This window comes from Oryctolagus cuniculus, chromosome 19, assembly GCF_964237555.1.
Source record: "Oryctolagus cuniculus chromosome 19, mOryCun1.1, whole genome shotgun sequence".
Lineage (NCBI taxonomy): Eukaryota > Metazoa > Chordata > Mammalia > Lagomorpha > Leporidae > Oryctolagus > Oryctolagus cuniculus.
The window spans coordinates 17463482-17481510 of record NC_091450.1 but is presented as its reverse complement, the minus strand read 5'-3'; the positions used below and the strand labels follow the sequence as shown (position 1 = coordinate 17481510).

Below are 18029 nucleotides of genomic sequence, written 5' to 3'. Positions count from 1 at the left end.
GGCACTTAAACAGGTATTTGTACACCAGTGTTCACAACAGCATTATTCACAATACCTAAAGTTTGTAAACAACCTAAATGTCTATTGACATCTGACTGGATAAACAACATATGGTATATCTATACAATAAATAGTATAAAAAGGAATCAGATCTGATACATGCTTCAACATGAGTAAATGTAGAAATAAATATGCAGAATAAATGTGCTAAATGAAATAAGCCAGACACCAACAGGATAAAAATTTTATTTTATCTAAATAAAATGGGCAAATTCATAGAAACAAAGAATTGAGAATGCAGGGAAGGGAGAAAAATAAGTTACTTTTTAATGGGTACAGAGTTTCAGTTTGGGTAGTCAAAAGTTCTAGAATTAGATAATGTTGATTGCATGACATTGTGAATGTACTTAAGAGTACTTAAATTGTATACTTCAAATAATTTTAAATGGAGCCAATAGAAATTTCCTCTCCATATGCATATATTTGGCCAGTGGGAGGGGAGGAAGGGTAGGACATTCAACATTTTTTTTTTAATTTCTTCAGAGGGAAATGGATGGCCAATTTTTTTTTTAATTTTTTTTAAATTTTTGACAGGCAGTGGACAGTGAGAGAGAGACAGAGAGGAAGGTCTTCCTTGCCCATTGTTTCACCCCCTAATGGCCGCTGCGGCTGGCGCGCTGGGGCCGGCTCACCACACTGATCCGAAGCCAGGAGCCAGATGCTTCTCCTGGTCTCCCATGCGGGTGCAGGGCCCAAGCACTTGGGTCATCCTCCACTGCACTCCCGGGCCATAGCAGAGAGCTGGACTGGAAGAGGAGCAACCGGGACTAAAACCTGGTGTGCCGGCGCCGCAGGCGGAGGATTAGCCTATTGAGCCGCAGCACCAGCCAGGCTAATTTTTTTTTTTAAATAATCACATTAAGAGGTTTAGTACAATAAATGGCCCATAGTGGTTTTTCTCCCAGAAAAGGGGGAAGAGCAATGAGTACAGAATTTCTAGAAGGCAGGAAGTTCTAGAAGTGTGGTATGACCAAGACCATTTCTAGTTATATTAATGTCACTAGAATAATAAATTATTACAGTGCTTAACAATTAATTTAAATGGTAAATGTTTGCATTCTATAATCTACCACAATTAAAAAGGAAAGAAAATGACTGGTAATATTAAGTAATATTAAATGAGAAAGAAGTAAATACATTTTAATTCAATTAAAATTAACTTTAAAAAACAAAACTTATCTAGACTAATGCCAGTCTATTCTTCCCTCTTTCTTCTCTCCTAGGTTTAAAGATCTATTTAATGAGCTGGAAATGAAACAGAAAGATCTTGGCATTGTCAGCTTTGTTGCTTCAATCACTACCATGGAAGATGTTTACCTTAAGTGAGTAATAATGACCTTAAAAAAAGACTTCCACCCTAAAGTCCAACATCAATTTAAGAACAAACCCCACCCTGTTTGCAGTTAGAGTAATCACAGTGTTACAGTTTTCAAATATGTCACAACTTTATGCTAATGTATTTCTGCATGTTCAGTTGAGAATACCTAAACACTTTCAGCTTGAGCCTTCATACATGTGTCTTTCTGTCCTAGAGGAATTAGAATTCATCAAAGGGAAAAAAATAAGAATTAATACTTATGTTATCATAGGAAAAGTTCTGTTCTGACTTTGAGTTCATACTAGGAATGATTTTAAAATTTTGACCTAGCCATATTTTTGTAATTTGTTTAATTTATACGTAATTTGTTCCTTGTATTGTGTAAAAATGCCAGCTTCAGTGTTAGGGAGTTCAGGCTATCACTAGGCAATATCAGCTGATTATCTGTTACAAAGATTCACAAACTGTCCTTTTGGTTAAGTTGATGATAGAACTGAGTCTAGACTTCATTCTCTGTAACTCAGAGATTCTATACTGTCAGTATCTTGAAGTGCTCTAGAGTAATTCACTTAAATTAAATTTTTAAAACACTAATGTATGTAAATTAAAAGGTGATGTCATTAATTCATGGTAAGGATAATTCATGCAATAGTTTGAAAGTATCTCCCAATTTGATAGAAACTAATCAAGTGCAACAGTATTGAGAGGTGGTACTATGAAGAGGTGAGTAGGTCATGAGAGCACTGCTCTCATGCATGGATTAATGTTGTCATGGATATGGGGAGTGGGTTCATTATCATGGGAGTGAATTTGTTATAAAAGCAAGTTTGGCCCCCTAATTCCCACCCCCTTGCCCTTCCACCTTTTGCCATGAGATAACACAGCAAGAAGACCCTTACTAGGTACACTGGACTTCCAACCTCCAGAACCATGAGAAATTTCTCTTCATTATAAACTACACAGTCTCAGATATTCTGTTACAGCAGCACAAAACAAACTAAGACAATTTATAAAAAAGGACCTCTGAGATAGGCATTTGGCACAGCAATTATGACACCACTTGGGACACTTGCATCTCATACCAGAGTGCCTGGATTCAAGTCCAGACTCCACTTCAATCCCAGCTTCCTGGTAATGTGCACCCTGAGAGGCAGCAGATAATGCAGTTGCTCAAGCGATAGGTCCCAGCCACCCACATGGTAGACCAGATTGAGTTCTGGGCTCCCAGCCTCAGAATGGCCCAGCTTAGTCCGGCCATTGAAGCGTATACCAGCAGATGGAAGATGTCTGTCTGTCTCTCCCTCTTCCCCATTCTCTCTCCCCCTCTCCCTCTCGCACTTCTCCTTTCAAATATAATTTAATTTTTTCTTAAAAAATAGAAGGGTCTTTTGCTTATTCAATTGAGTATTCTCATCTATTTCTAGAAACCTGTATAGGGAGCTAAATTATAATTAACTGTGGGAGCACAAGTAGAAAAAAAAACCTCCCTAAGGCCGGGGAGCTTGTCTGTGCTATTCACTGGTTATATTTAGGCCTTCACAGAATACCTGCCACCTAATGGATATTCATAAAAAGATGACTGAATGAGTGACTACCATTTAAAGTTACTATCGCTGCAGTAGATGCTCCACCTGCAATTGTGAATGCAGGTTAAAACCTTGGACCATGACACCTTCTCCCTCAGCAATTATCGCTAATGTTTGCTTCAGAGTCTCTTTACCTACCTTCTCTTTAGTTTTGTTTGTAGATTCTATCAAATTTTAGTCAAAATGACTTTCTGTCTATAAAGCGAATGTCTCTGTGCTACTCAATCAAGGTAGCAAAGGCAGCAGTGTCAAATAGAGCTGAGATCATAGGCTGACTGCACTGCAGTTTAGCGAAATGGCCTGATATAAGGTGCATGACCTCTCCAAACTTCACTTTAACCTCCCTAGGAAACTAGTGCAAGGATATGCAGTGATTTGTTCAAAGGACATTGTACAGTTACAATATATAGCCCCTTATATGTAGTTAGTGAATGGTACCTTTAGCAATGATAAGATTGATATATGATGAAGACTATGGAAATGTTTAAGTAGTTAATGTAGGTGCTTAATATTTTCAAAGTCATATTCTTTTTTAAAAAAAATTTTTTTATTTATTTATTTGAAAGGCAGAGTTACAGAGAGGCTGAGGCACAGAGAGAGAGAGGTCTTCCATCTGCTAGTCCACACCCCAAATGGCCCCAATGGCCAGAGCTGGGCTGATCCAAAGCCAGGAGCCTGGAGCTTCTTCTGGGTCTCCAATGCGGGTACAGGGGCCCAAAGATTTGGGCCACCTTCTACTGCTCTCCAGGCCACAGCAGAGAGCTGGATCAGAAGCGGAGCAGCCAGGACTCAAACTGGCACCCATATGGTTTGCTGGCACTACAGGTAGTGGCCTTACCTGCTACACCACAGCACTGGCCCCAAAGTCCTATTCTTTATTATTGAATTTGAAGACAATAAATCCTTACAGTGACCTGAAGGAGTAGATTATATTATTATCCCCACTTTATAAGTGAGAACACTAAAATGCCAGAGGACTGACTTATTTCCCAAGGCCACAAAGCTAGCAAGTAGCACTTTCTAATCAAAGCTTTTTTTTTTCTTTTACATTTTGAGAACTATATATGTATGTGTGTGCATGTGTGTGTGTGTTTGTGTGTTTAAATGTCTGTTAGGTCCATTTGATCTAAAGTGCAATTTAGGTCTAGTTTTTATTGACTTTCTGCCTGGATATTGAAAGCGGAGTGTTAAAGTTCCCTATTAGTGTAATGAAGTCATTTTCTCCTTTGAGGCTTACTAATATTTGCTTTACATATTTAGATACTCTGATATTGAGTACATATATAGCCATAATTAGTATTTTCTCTTGCTGAACTGACCTATTTTTATAATGATCTTATTTGTCTAATTTTACAGTGTTTGAATTAAAGTATATTTTATCTGATGGAAGTGTAACTACTCCTGATCTCTTTTGATTTGCAATTGCATGGACTATACTTTGCTATCCATTCACTTTCAGTCTGTGTGTCCTAACATATGAACTGAGTCTTTGGTAGGTGGTATTTCATTGACTCTTTTCATAATCCATTAATCCATGCTCTGATTTTTAATTGAAAATTTTAATCCTTTTACATTCAGGTGATTATTGTTAAGTAAGGACTTAGTACTGCCATTTTGTCAATTGTTCTATGGTTGTTTTGTAGATCCGTTCTTGCTTTCTTTGACTCTTGTTGTCTTCCTTTATGATGAGGTTATTTTCTCTAGTAGTAAGTTTTAATGCCTTGCTTTATTATGCCTAGTGTACTTATTATAGTTTTTGCACTGTGGTTATCATGAGACTTACAGAAAACATGTTACAGGTAAAACAGGTTATTCTAGTGTGACATCAATGTACCTTTGAATGCAAAAAAGAAAAGAAAACCTGTGTACTTTAACTCTTCTTCCCCTACACAATTTGAATGTTTGATATCATGATTTGCATTTTATATTGCCTATACTTTTACCAAATTATACTATTATTTTTTGTTGTTTTTTTTTAAACTTTTATTTAATGAATATAAATTTCCAAAGTACAGCTTATGGATTACAATGGCTTCCCCCCCATACCGTCCCTCCCACCCGCAACCCTCCCCTTTCCCACTCCCTCTCCCCTTCCATTCACATCAAGATTCATTTTCGATTCTCTTTATATACAGAAGATCAGTTTAGCATACATTAAGCAAAGATTTCAACAGTTTGCTCCCACACAGAAACATAAAGTGAAAAATACTGTTTGAGTACTAGTTATAGCATTAAATCTCAATGTACAGCACACTAAGGACAGAGATCCTACATGAGGAGTAAGTGCACAGTGACTCCTGTTGTTGACTTAACAAATTGACACTCTTGTTTATGGCATCAGTAATCACCCTAGGCTCTTGTCATGAGCTGCCAAGGCTATGGAAGCCCGCTGAGTTCACCGACTCTGATCATATTGAGACAAGGCCATGGTCAAAGTGGAAGTTCTCTCCTCCCTTCAGAGAAAGGTACCTCCTTCTTTGATGACCCGTTCTTTCCACTGGGATCTCACTCGTGGAGATCTTTCATTTAGGTTATTTTTTTTTTCCCCAGAGTGTCTTGGCTTTCCATGCCTGAAATACTCTCATGGGCTTTTCAGCCAGATCTGCATGCCTTAAGGGCTGATTCTGAGGCCAGAGTGCTGTTTAGGACATCTGCCATTCTATGAGTCTGATGTGTATCTCACTTCCCATGTAGGATCGTTCTCTCCCTTTTTGATTCTATCAGCTAGTATTTGCAGACACTATTCTTGTTCATGTGATCCCTTTGGTTCTTAGTCCTATCATTATGATCAATTGTGAACAGAAATTGATCACTGGGACTAGTGAGATGGCATTGGTACATGCCACCTTGATGGGATTGAATTGGAATCCCCTGGTATGTTTCTAACTCTACCGTTTGAGGTAAGTAAACTTGAGCATGTCCCGAATTGCACATCTCTTACCTCTCTTATTCCCACTCTTTGTATTTTTTTTTTCTTTTTCTTTTATTTTTTTATTTTTTTATTTTTTTAACTTTTATTTAATAAATATAAATTTCCAAAGTACAGCTTTTGGATTATAGCAGCTTTTTCTCCCCATAACCTCCCTCCCACCCGCAACCATCCCATCTCCCGCTCCCTCTCCCATCCCATTCACATCAAAATTCATTTTTAATTATCTTTATATACAGAAGATCAATTTAGTATATACTAAGTAAGGTTTTCAACAGTTTGCACCCACACAGAAACACAAAGTGTAAAGTACTGTTTGAGTATTAGTTATACCGCTAATTCACATAGTACAACACATTAAGGACAGAGATCCTACATGGGGAGTAGATGCACAGTGACTCCTGTTGTTGATTTAACAATTGACACTCTTATTTATGGCGTCAGTAATCACCCGAGGCTCCAACGCCGATCTTATTTAGACAATGTCATAGTCAAAGTGGAAGTTCTTTCAAGTATCATTTCCGAAATGAAAAGACTTGAAAGTCATTACTCTCCTCATTACAACAATAATAAGCTAAACAAAACAAATATCAACAGCTTCTCTGGGCACACTAAGGAGTTGCAGTTACAATGCAATGAGCACCCAGGAATCATCAAAGGTCGTAAAGCTGGAATCACAGCTGGGACCTGCTTATCTGGAACAGAGCCCTGGCTGAAGCACTTAGAGGGTAACTTTGTGTGAAGGCAATTTTACCCAGTGGCTGGAGGCCATTCCTACCATGAATGGGAAACTCCCAGGCAACATGGACTTAGGGATCCAATGCTTTGCTTTATCTTGAGGAATCCCACCAACTTTTCACAGTAGAGGGCTTAGAAACATCATTTATTAGCTATGACAGGGAAGAGGAACAGTAACCATTGTGAAATAGGATGAAAACCATCTTCTTATTTAAAGGCTTAAATGTGAATCGTTTAAATATATTCATTAAAAGATAAAGATTGACAAAGTGAGTATAATAACAATATTCGGCTACCTCTTGTCTTTTGGACATTCACTAAATATACTGATTCAGACAAGTTCAAATAAAGCGATAGCAAAAGATATGTTAAAACTAATTGAAAGAAAGCTGGAGGTACTACACTAATTTCAGATAAATGGAATTCAGTACAAGGAAAATTATCAGAGACAAACAGGAAGATTACTTAATGATTAGGCAGCTGTTGCTTTAAAACCTAGCAAATTTGTGTGTACACCTAAATTCAGAACTGCAAAATACACTTCAAAAACCTACAGAATGAGGGTGGGCATTCTGGCAAAGCAGGGTACGCCACTGCTTGGGACACCTGTATTCTATTTTGGAGTGCTGTTTGGAATTCTAGATGCTCCCCTCTCAATCCATCTCTCTGTCTTTCTGCTGCATGGTTGACCAGGATGGAATTCCTGGCTTAAGCCTGCCCAGCTCCAGGTATTGCAGCCATTTCAAGTGTGAAACAGTGAATGGAAGATCTCTCTCTCTTTCTCTTTCTCTCTCTCTTTCTCTCTCTCTCTCTTGCGCGTGCGCATGTGCTCTGTCTCTCCCCACTCCTGCTCTACCCAGACACCCTAACTTTCAAATAAATAAATATTTTTTTAAAATTGACAAAATTTCAAGGAGAGAGAGAAAGTTCCACTATTATATTTGGGAACATCAATCTTCCATTAATTGGCTGTTCAAAAATGCAAAAAACCGGAAGCATAAATTTGGCTTTAATAGCCTTATCAATTACTTTGGTCTAATAATATTTACAGAATTCTTTGTCTAACAAGATCAAGCTTCCATGGATGGACCACAGTCTGGACAACAAAATACACCTGAAACTGTGAATGTTCACAAAACACATGAAGAATGTTCCCAGATAATAAATTTTAAGAAACTGTAGCAAGAAGAACAATTGAAGCATGAAAAAGAAAAGGAATGAAAATTGAAGTATAAATGAATAATATTGAAAAATAGGAAAATAATATATGAAAATCAGCAAAACCAAAAGATACTTCAGTGAAATAACAAATTCATAAACCTCTCTCCATGCTCATTAAGAAAAGAGAAAGACAGAAATTACCAGTATCAGAAATCAAAGAGTGGCCATCATTGGAAATGAACATTAATGTTCCATGGAAACTTAAGGATAATAAGGGGCTACTAAAATCACTATGCACAAAAATTTGATAACTTAAATGAACAGAACAATTGCTTGAAACACAAATTGCCAATACTTACACAAAAAGAAATATAATCAGTCAAGGCCCATTTCCTTTAAAAGAATTGAATCAAGGATGCATACTTCTTCCCACCACCACCAAAAAAAAAGGAATGAAAATATCAGGCAAGGGTAACTCATAGTTGAATTCTACCATACATTCCAAGTACAAAAAAGGACAACTCTCTACCATTTCCTCTTGAGATCTGAAGTGTAGATAATAATTTATAACTCAATTGGTGAAATCAGCATTACCTTAATAAAAAACTTGTTAAACTTCTAAGAAAGGAAAACTATAGAAAAACATTTCACATGAACAAAGATGCAAACTAAAAATAGAAAGCAAAATAATAATAGGTAAAATCCAACAATTTTATGTAGTACAAGCAAGTGGTATTTATCCCACGTAAGCAAGGCTGTCAGCATTTAAAAAAAATCAATAAATTGGACATACTACACAAACTGCAATAATGTTAAATGATTACATCAACTTTTGTAGAAGATATTTGGCATAAAAAAACTGAGCAAACAAGGAACAGAAGAGAAATTCCTCATCTAGATAAAGACTATCTACCAAAACCAGCTTTAATAGTGAAATTGGACAGTTTTCCCTTAAGTTGGAGAAAGGGGGAAGTGTCTTTTTCTCACCACTACTTTCAATATTATGGTGGAATTACTAGACAGTGCAGTATCACAAAGAAAGGATACCAAATGCATACATATTGGGAAGGAAGACATAAAACTGCTAGCAAATGTCATTATTGCATGTATAGAAAATTCAAAAGTACATCATAAGTACCCCTGGAACAATGTTAGTGTAGCAAAGTGGCGAATTACATGTACAATTTCATTGTTGTTCCATGTATGGGTAAGAGCTAGGATTTGAAATTTAAAAACAAAATTAAGCATCATTTAAAATTGCATCAGGTTAAGAAGAAAATCCCATTCGGTGTCTTTTAACTGGACAGTTCAGTCCATTAACGTTCAATGTGACTAATGAAAAGTGGTAACTTTGCCCTGCCATTTGCCAAAGATAAGTTCTAATATATGCTTTGAATTCCCTGTGATCTTTTGCTGTGAGGTTTCCTTCCTTTATCTTCTTTCATACTGATGACCGTGTTTCTGTGTTTCTGTGTGTAACACATCTTTAAGCATCTGTTGCAGGGCTGGACGAGTGGCGACAAATTCTTTCAATTTCTGTTTGTTATGAAAAGTCTTTATTTCACCTTCATTCACAAATGAGAGCTTTGCAGGATATAATATTCTGGGCTGGCAGTTTTTCTCTCTTAGTACCTGGGCTATATCTCGCCATTCCCTCCTAGCTTGTAGAGTTTCTGATGAGGAGTCAGCAGTGAGTCTGATTGGAGATCCTCTGAGAGTAATCTGACGTTTCTCTCTTGCGCATTTTAGGATCTTTTCTTTATGTTTCACTGTGGAGAGTTTAATTACAACGTGTCGTGGTGAGGATCTCTTTTGGTCGTGTTTATTAGGGGTTCTGTGAGCTTCCTGTACTAGGATTTCTCTGTCCTTCTCCAAACCTGGGAAATTTTCTGCTAATATCTCACTAAAAAGGCCTTCTAATCCTTTCTCCCTCTCCATGCCTTCAGGAACTCCTATTACCCGAATGTTGGGTTTTTTAATAGTATCCTGAAGATTCCTGACAATATGTTTTAGATTTCTAATTTCCTCTTCTTTTCTTTGATCTGACTGTATCCTTTCCTTTTCTCTGTCTTCTAAGTCCGATATTCTCTCTTCTGCTTCACCCATTCTGTTTGTAAGGCTCTCTATTGTGTTTTTCATTTGATCTATTGAATTCTTCACTTCAGTCACTATCACAGTTTCCTGTTGTACTAATTGTTTCGTTTCATTTTGATTCCTCCTTAATATTTCATTTTCACGAGAGAGATTTTCTATCTTGTCCATTAAGGATTTCTGTAGTTCAAGAATTTGTTTTTGAGAACTTCTTAATGTTCTTATCAATTTTTTGAGATCTGCTTCTTGCATTTCTTCTATGTCATCATCTTCATAATCTTGAATTGGGGTGTCTTTTTCATTTGAGGGCATCATGGTGACTTCCTTGTTTTTATTACCTCGGTTTTTGCGTTTGTTATTTGGCATATTGGAGATATTTGGTTTCTTCACTGTGGTGCTTTTTCTTGTTATACTATGACTCTAGATTAAGTGGGCTATCTGTTTTTGATGGAGCCTTAGGGCTTGAGATGGGTGTGGCCTGAGAGCTCTGTTTGGTGTGCCAAAGGTGACACTCCCAGGTTAGGTGTGGTAAATCTCTCTCTCTCTCTTTCTTTTTTTTTTTTTTGTTTTTTTTTTTTTTTTTGATTCAAAAGGGAAGTAATTCCGCACAGCTGAATGAAGTTGGAGTTAGTTAGCAGGCAAATGATATACCCACAGGAGCCAGAGATCGGAAGCTCTTTCCCAAGGACCACACAGGGAATCTGTTCGGCCCTCAGAGTGGGCTCAAATTCTCCTTCAGTCTCCCACTGGGTTGCCAAAGTTACGGAATTGTAGCGTCTCTGGAGAGTACTCAGGTGAATTCCGTGAGTTCTCTCCCCCACCGTCTCTTTTTTCACAGTCTCAGTTCAGTAGCACCACAAATTTACTAGGTCCTAATCTCCTGTTAATTCTCCCCGCCCAGAGTCAGGTTTTTCTGCTAGGCTCAGGGCCGGTGCAGACCTGAGGTCGCTCTGCTTATGACGTATGTCCAAGATGGCGCCTGCTCTTTGTCTTGCTCGCCTTTGAGAGGTGAGCGGAGAGAGAGAAACCCGTGTCCGTACCAGTCACCTTTTTTTTTTTCTCTCTCTCTCTCTTCCAGTTAGCCTGGTGAACTTTTCCCCACCGGGGGTCGTTCACTCTAGTCTCCTCTCTCCGCTTGCCTGCCGGTGTCTCGGGCTATTGAGGTTCGGCTCACCTCGCGTTCCAGCGCTGGTGTGTTGAGTCTGCCGCTGGTGTCCCGAACTGTGGGCTCCCACACTGTCCACACAGGTCCACTGTGAATCACGCATTCCGGAAGAGTTTCTTCTGCTGTTTCCTCCCCTTCTCTTCCTTGAACCTGCAGTATCTCCACTTTTATTAAACTATCTCTCCCCGGACTATCAGTGTGCTCCCTTCCTATTCCGCCATCTTGCCTCTCCATTATACTATTATTTTTAAGTTTTGCCACTTACCTTTCACACTGAGCATATAATGTAATTGATACATCACGAGTACATTTTTACAATATTGGGAATTTGTCTAATTTCTTTTACTGGTGAGTTTTATACTGTCAGATGTTTCTGTGTTTCTCATTAACATCCTTATTTTTTGGTTTGAATAACTCCCTTCAGCATTTCTAGTAAACCAACTCTAGTGGTGATGAACTTCCTAAACTTTTCTTTGGGAATGTCATTATTTCCCCCTTCATTTCAGATGAACAGCTTTGCTGAACACGGTATTCTTGGTTGGCAGTTTTTTTTCTCCCCCAGCACTTTGAATCTATCATTCAACTCTCTCCTAGCTTACAATGCTTTTACTGAGAAATCCACTGAAAGCCATTCTGGGATTATTTAGAAAGTGACATATTTCTTATCTCCTGCTGCATTCAGTATTTTTTCATTATTTTTGATTTTGATAATTAGATTATTATATACTTTAAGAAATTTATCTTTGGGTTGAATTTGGTTGGCAACCTCTGAGCTTCCTGTAACTGAAAGTTATCAGCCAGTGTTTCCTTAAATATGCCTTCTGTGTTTGTTTCTCTCATTTCCTTTAGGACTAATATTAAGTTAAGGTTATTTCAATGATGTCACATAATTTCCATTGGCATTCTCCACTTTTAAAAATTATTTTTCCTGGGCTGGCACTGTGGTGTAGCAGGTAAAGCCACTGCCTGCAATGCCGACATCCCATGTGGGAACCAGTTTGAGTCCCAGCTGCTACACATCTAGTCAACTCTCTGCTATGGCCTGGGAGGGCAGCAGAGGATGGCCCAAGTGCTTGGGCCCCTGCACCCATGTGAGAGACCTGAAAGAAGCTCCTGGCTCCTGGCTTCAGATTGGCCAAGCTTCAGCCACTAAGGAGTGAACGGATAGATGGAAGAACTTTCTCTCTCTCTCTCTGCCTCTCTGTAACTCTGCCTTTCAAATAAATAAATAAATCTTTAAAAAAAAAGAGTATGGAAGAAGTAAACAAAATTATTTTTCCTTCTGCTCCTCCATTAGAAATTTCATATGCCTTATCTTCTTGAATTATTTCCTCTGTTATTAAATGGATCAAGAGAACAGATGAAGTTTGCTATTGAAACTAGTCGATTGAATTTTTCAGTTCAATTTTAATAGTCCTTCTTGCTAGAATTTCTATTTTTAAAACAATAATTCTTTTTTTTTACTTAGTAAATATAAATTTCCAAAGTACACTTTGTGGAATACAATGGGTTCCTCCCCCATAATTTCCCACCCACTCGCACCCCTCCCATGTCCCGTTCCCTCTCCCATTCCATTCACATCAAGATTCATTTTCAATTCTCTTTATATACAGAAGATTCATTTAGTATATATTAACTAAAGATTTCATCAGTTTGCACCCACACAGAAACACAAAGTGTAAAAGACTGTTTCAGTACTAGTTATACCATTACTTCACATTGAACAACAAATTAAGGACAGATCCCACATGAGAAGTAAGTACACAGTGACTCCTGTTGTTGACTTAACAATTTGACACTCTTGTTTATGGCGTCAGTAATCTCCCTAGGCTCTAGTCATGAGTTTCCAAGGCTATGGAAGCCTTTTGGGTTCGCCAACTTCGATCTTATTCCGACAGGGTCATAGTCAAAGTGGAAGTTCTCTCCTCCCTTCAGAGAAAGGTATCTCCTTCTTTGATGGCCCCATTCTTTCCACTGGGATCTCACTCACAGAGATCTTTCATTTAGGTCTTTTTTTTTCCAGAGTGTCTTGGCTTTCCATGCCTAAAATACTCTCATGGGCTCTTCAGCCATATCTGAATGCCTTAAGGGCTGATTCTGAGGCCAGAGTGCTATTTAGGACCTCTGCCATTCTATGAGTCTGCTGTGTATCCCGCTTCCCATGATGGATCGTTCTCTCCCTTTTTGATTCTATCTTGTTTGTGTGATCCCTGTGACTCTTAGACCTATCAGTGTGATCAGTTGTGAACTGAAATTGATCACTTGGACTAGTGAGATGGCATTGGTACATACCACCTTGATGGGATTGTATTGGAATCCCCTGGCACGATTCTTTTTTTTTTTTTTTTTTTTTTTTTGACAGGCAGAGTGGACAGTGAGAGAGAGAGACAGAGAGAAAGGTCTTCCTTTAGCCGTTGGTTCACCCTCCAATGGCCGCCACGGCCGGCGCACTGCGGCCGGCGCACCGCACTGATCCGATGGCAGGAGCCAGGAGCCAGGTGCTTTTTCTGGTCTCCCATGGGGTGCAGGGCCCAAGCACCTGGGCCATCCTCCACTGCACTCCCTGGCCACAGCAGAGGGCTGGCCTGGAAGAGGGGCCACCGGGACAGAATCCGGCGCCCCAACCGGGACTAGAACCCGGTGTGCCGGCGCCGCTAGGCGGAGGATTAGCCTAGTGAGCCGAGGCGCCAGCCCCCTGGCACGATTCTAACTCCAGCATTTAGGGTAAGTCCGATTGAGCATGTCCCAAATTGTACATCTCCTCCCTCTCTTATTCCCACTCTTATATTTAACAGGGATCACTTTTCAGTTAAAATTTAAACACCTAAGAATAATTGTGTGTTAATTACAGAGTTCAACCAATAGTACTAGAACAAAACAAATTAAAAATACTAAAATGGATAGAGTATTGCATTGTACATCAACAGTCAGCAAAAGAGCTGATCAAGTCACTGTTTCTCATAGTGTCCATTTCACTTCAACAAGTTTCCCCTTTGGTGCTCAGTTAGTTGTCGCCAATCAGGGAAAACATACGATATTTGTCCCTTTGGGACTGGCTTAATTCACTCAGCATAATGTTTTCCAGATTCCTCCATCTTGTTGCAAATGACCAGATTTCATTGTTTTTAAATGCTGTGTAGTATTCTGTAGAGTACATGTTCCATACTTTCTTTATCCAGTCTACTGTTGATGGGCATTTGGGTTGGTTCCAGGTCTTAGCTATTGTGAATTGAGCTGCAGTAAACATTAAGGTGCAGACAGCTTGTTTGTTTGTCAATTTAATTTCCTTTGGGTAAATTCCAAGGAGTGGGATGGCTGGGTTGAATGGTAGGGTTACATTCAGGTTTCTGAGGAATCTCCAGACTGACTTCCATAGTGGCTTAATCAGTTTGCATTCCCACCAACAGTGGGTTAGTGTCCCTTTTTCCCCACATCCTCTCCAGCATCTGTTGTTGGTAGATTTCTGTATGTGAGCCATTCTAATCGGGGTGAGGTGAAACCTCATTGTGGTTTTGACTTGCATTTCCCTGATTGCTAGTGATCTTGAACATTTTTTCATGTGTCTGTTGGCCCTTTGGATTTCCTCTTTTGAAAAATGTCTATTGAGGTCCTTGGCCCATCTCTTAAGTGGGTTCTTTGTTTTGACGTTGTGGAGTTTCTTGATTTCTTTGTAGATTCTGGTTATCAACCCTTATCAGTTGCATAGTTTGCAAATATATTTTCCCATTCTGTTGGTTGCCTCTTCACTTTCCTGACTGTTTCTTTTGAAGAACAGAAACTTCTCAATTTCATGCAATCCCAAATGTTAATTTTGGCTTCGACTGCCTGTGCTTCTGGGGTCTTTTCCAAGAAGTCTTTGCCAGTACCTATATCTTGCAGGGTTTCTCCAATGCTATCTAATAATTTGATGGTGTCAGGTCATAGATTTAAGTCTTTAATCCATGTTGAGTGAATTTTTGTGTAAGGTGAAAGGTAGGGGTCTTGCTTCATGATTCTGCACGTGGAAATCCAATTTTCCCAGCACCATTTATTGAATAGACTGTCCTTGCTCCAGGAATTGGTTTTGGATCCTTGATCAAATATAAGTTGGCTGTAGATGTTTGGATTGATTTCTGGTGTTTCTATTCTGTTCCATTGGTCTATCCATCTGTTTCTGTACCAGTACCATGCTGTTTTGATTACCACTGCCCTGTAGTATGTCCTGAAATCTGGTATTGTGATGCCTCCGGCTTTGTTTTTGTTGTACAAAATTGCTTTAGCTATTCGAGGTCTCCTGTGTCTCCATATGAATTTCAGCATCATTGTTTCCAGATCTGAGAAGAAGGTCTTCGGTATCTTGATTGGTATCGCATTGAATGTATAAATTGCTTTTGGGAGAATGGACATTTTGATTATATTGATTCTTCCAATCCAGGAGCATAGAAGATTTTTCCATTTTTGGTGTCCTCCTCTATTTCTTTTTAAGGTTTTGTAATTTTCATCATAGAGATCTTTAACGTCCTTGGTTAAGTTTATTCCAAGGTATTTGATTGCTTTTGTAGCTATTGTGAATGGGATTGATTTTAGAAGTTCTTCCTCAGCCATGGCATTGCCTGTGTATACAAAGGCTGTTGACTTTTGTGCATTGATTTTATATCCTGCTACATTGCCAAACTCTTCTATGAGTTCCAATAGTTTCTTAGTAGAGTTCTTTGGGTCCTCTAAATAAAGAATCATATCATCTGCAAAGAGGGATAGTTTGAGTTCTTCCTTCCCAATTTGTATCCCTTTAATTTCTTTTTCGTGCCTAATAGCTCTGGCTAGAACTTCCAGAACTATATTGAATAGCAGTGGTGACAGTGGGCATCCCTGTCTGGTACCAGATCTCAGTGGAAATGCTTCCAACTTTGCCCCATTCAATAGGATGTTGGCTGTGGGTTTTTCATAAATTGCTCTGATTGTATTGAGGAATGTTCCTTCCATACCCAGTTTGCTTAGAGTTTTCATCATGAAAGGGTGTTGTATTTTATCAAATGCCTTCTTGGCGTCTATTGAGATAATCATATGGTTTTTCTTCTGCAGTCTGTTAATGTGGTGTATCACTTTGATTGATTTGTGCACATTGAACCATCCCTGCATACCAGGGATAAATCCCACTTGGTCTGGGTGGATGATCTTTCTGATGTGTTGTTGCATTCTATTGACCAGAATTGAGAAGAATTGGAGTTAGTTCTTCTTTAAATGTCTGGTAGAATTCAGCAGTGAATCCATCTGGTCCTGGGCTTTTCTTTGTTGGGAGGGCCTTTCTTACTGTTTCAATTTCTGTCTCAGTTATGGGTCTGTTTAGGTTTTCGATGTCTTCCTGGTTCAATTTAGGTAGGTTGCATGTGTCCAGGAATCTATCCATTTCTGATAGATTTCCCTGTTTGCTGGCATACAAGTCCTTGTAGTAATTTCTGATGATTCTTTTTATTTCTGTGGTGTCTGTTGTTACGTTTCCTTTTTCATCTCTGATTTTATTGATTTGGGTCTTTTCTTTTTTTAGTTAGTTGGGCTAATGGGGTGTCAATTTTGTTTATTTTTTCAAAAAACCAGCTCCTCGTTTGGCTGATTTTTTTGTAATTTTTTTGGATTCAATCCTGTTGATTTCTTCTCTGATTTTAATTATTTCTCTTCTCCTACTAGATTTGGGTCTGATTTGCTGCAGATTTTCTAGGTCCTTGAGATGCGCTGAAAGCTCATTTATTTGGTGCCTTTCCAATTTCTTGATGTAGGCACCTATTGATATAAAACTTCCCTCTTAACACTGCTTTTGCTGTATCCCATAAGTTTTGGTATGTTGTGCTATTATCCTCATTTACTTCCAGAAAATTTTTGATTTCTCTTTTGATTTCTTCTATGACCCATTGTTCATTCAGGAGCATATGCTCTAGGGATTCCTGAGTTGCTAATTTCCAACTTCATTCCTTTATGGTCTGAGAAGCTGCATGGTATGATTCTAATTCTTTTGAATTTGCTGAGACTTGCTTTATGGCCTAGTATGTGGTCAATCCTAGAGAAGGTTCCATGTACTGCTGAGAAGAATGTAAATGCTTTATATGTAGGATGAAAAGTTCTGTAGATATCTGTTAGATCCATTTGGTATAGTGTCGTTTAAATATACTGTCTCCTTGTTGATCTTCTGTCCTGTTGATCTGTCTATTTCTGAGAGTGGAGTATTGAAGTCCCCCAGTACTATTGTGTTGGGGTCTAAGTCTCCCTTTAAGTCCCTTAACAAATCTTTTAAATAAACTGGTGCCCTGTAATTAGATGCATATACATTGATAATCGTTATATCTTCCTGTTGAATTGATCCCTTAATCATTATATAGTGCCCCTCTTTGTCTCTCTTAACAGTTTTTGTGTTAAAGTTTATTTTTTCTATGCTCTATGTAACTCTTTTCCTGCTGATGTATCCCTTTTCTCCTTAAAACCTCTCCCTAACAAAGACCGGGACCTCACTCCTTCCTCCACTGTGCCGGTTGGTTGGATGGGGTCCCTGTCGCGGCTTGTACTCCCGAATAAACTTTGCTTTTGCAATTCGGTGTTATCGACTCTCTGGGGGTCTCTGCGGGGAATCTAACGATCTGGGCACAACATATGTTTTGGTGCCCAACATATTTGGGGGCTCGTCCAGTATTGTGATCCCCAAAAAGCCCCCATAGTGACCTCGACCCCGAAGGTTTGCTCCAGTCAACTGGGTGAGTTTGTTAGTCTATTTGTTCGTTGTTTAACTGTGTCTAAATCTGAATCTGTAGCATTGGCTGTTGCATCTGCATTCTGAATCTGTGGAGAGTACTACCTGAGCAGATGGGCTTCAGGGCACACCCCGTAGGAAACGGGAGATGTCCCGATTCCTTGTCTGGGACCTGGGAAGGTCCAGTCTGTATCTGGGACCTGGGTAGGTCCAATCTGTATCTGGGGACGAAGAGAAGAGGGACTTCTGCAGAGTTCTCGTCCCAT

General features: G+C 39.0%; 1 protein-coding gene across 20 annotated transcripts in view; it reads left to right on the top strand.

The window, feature by feature from the left end:
* LOC100353262 (phospholipid-transporting ATPase ABCA3) overlaps window positions 1–18029 on the top strand; it is a 236330-nt gene that overhangs the window by 149201 nt on the left and 69100 nt on the right. For all 20 annotated transcript variants that reach the window (XM_070064622.1, XM_070064627.1, XM_070064623.1 and 17 more), the window contains one exon: window positions 1284–1382. In XM_070064622.1, coding sequence (XP_069920723.1) covers window positions 1284–1382 — 99 coding nt within the window. The remainder of the gene's footprint in view (window positions 1–1283; window positions 1383–18029) is intronic.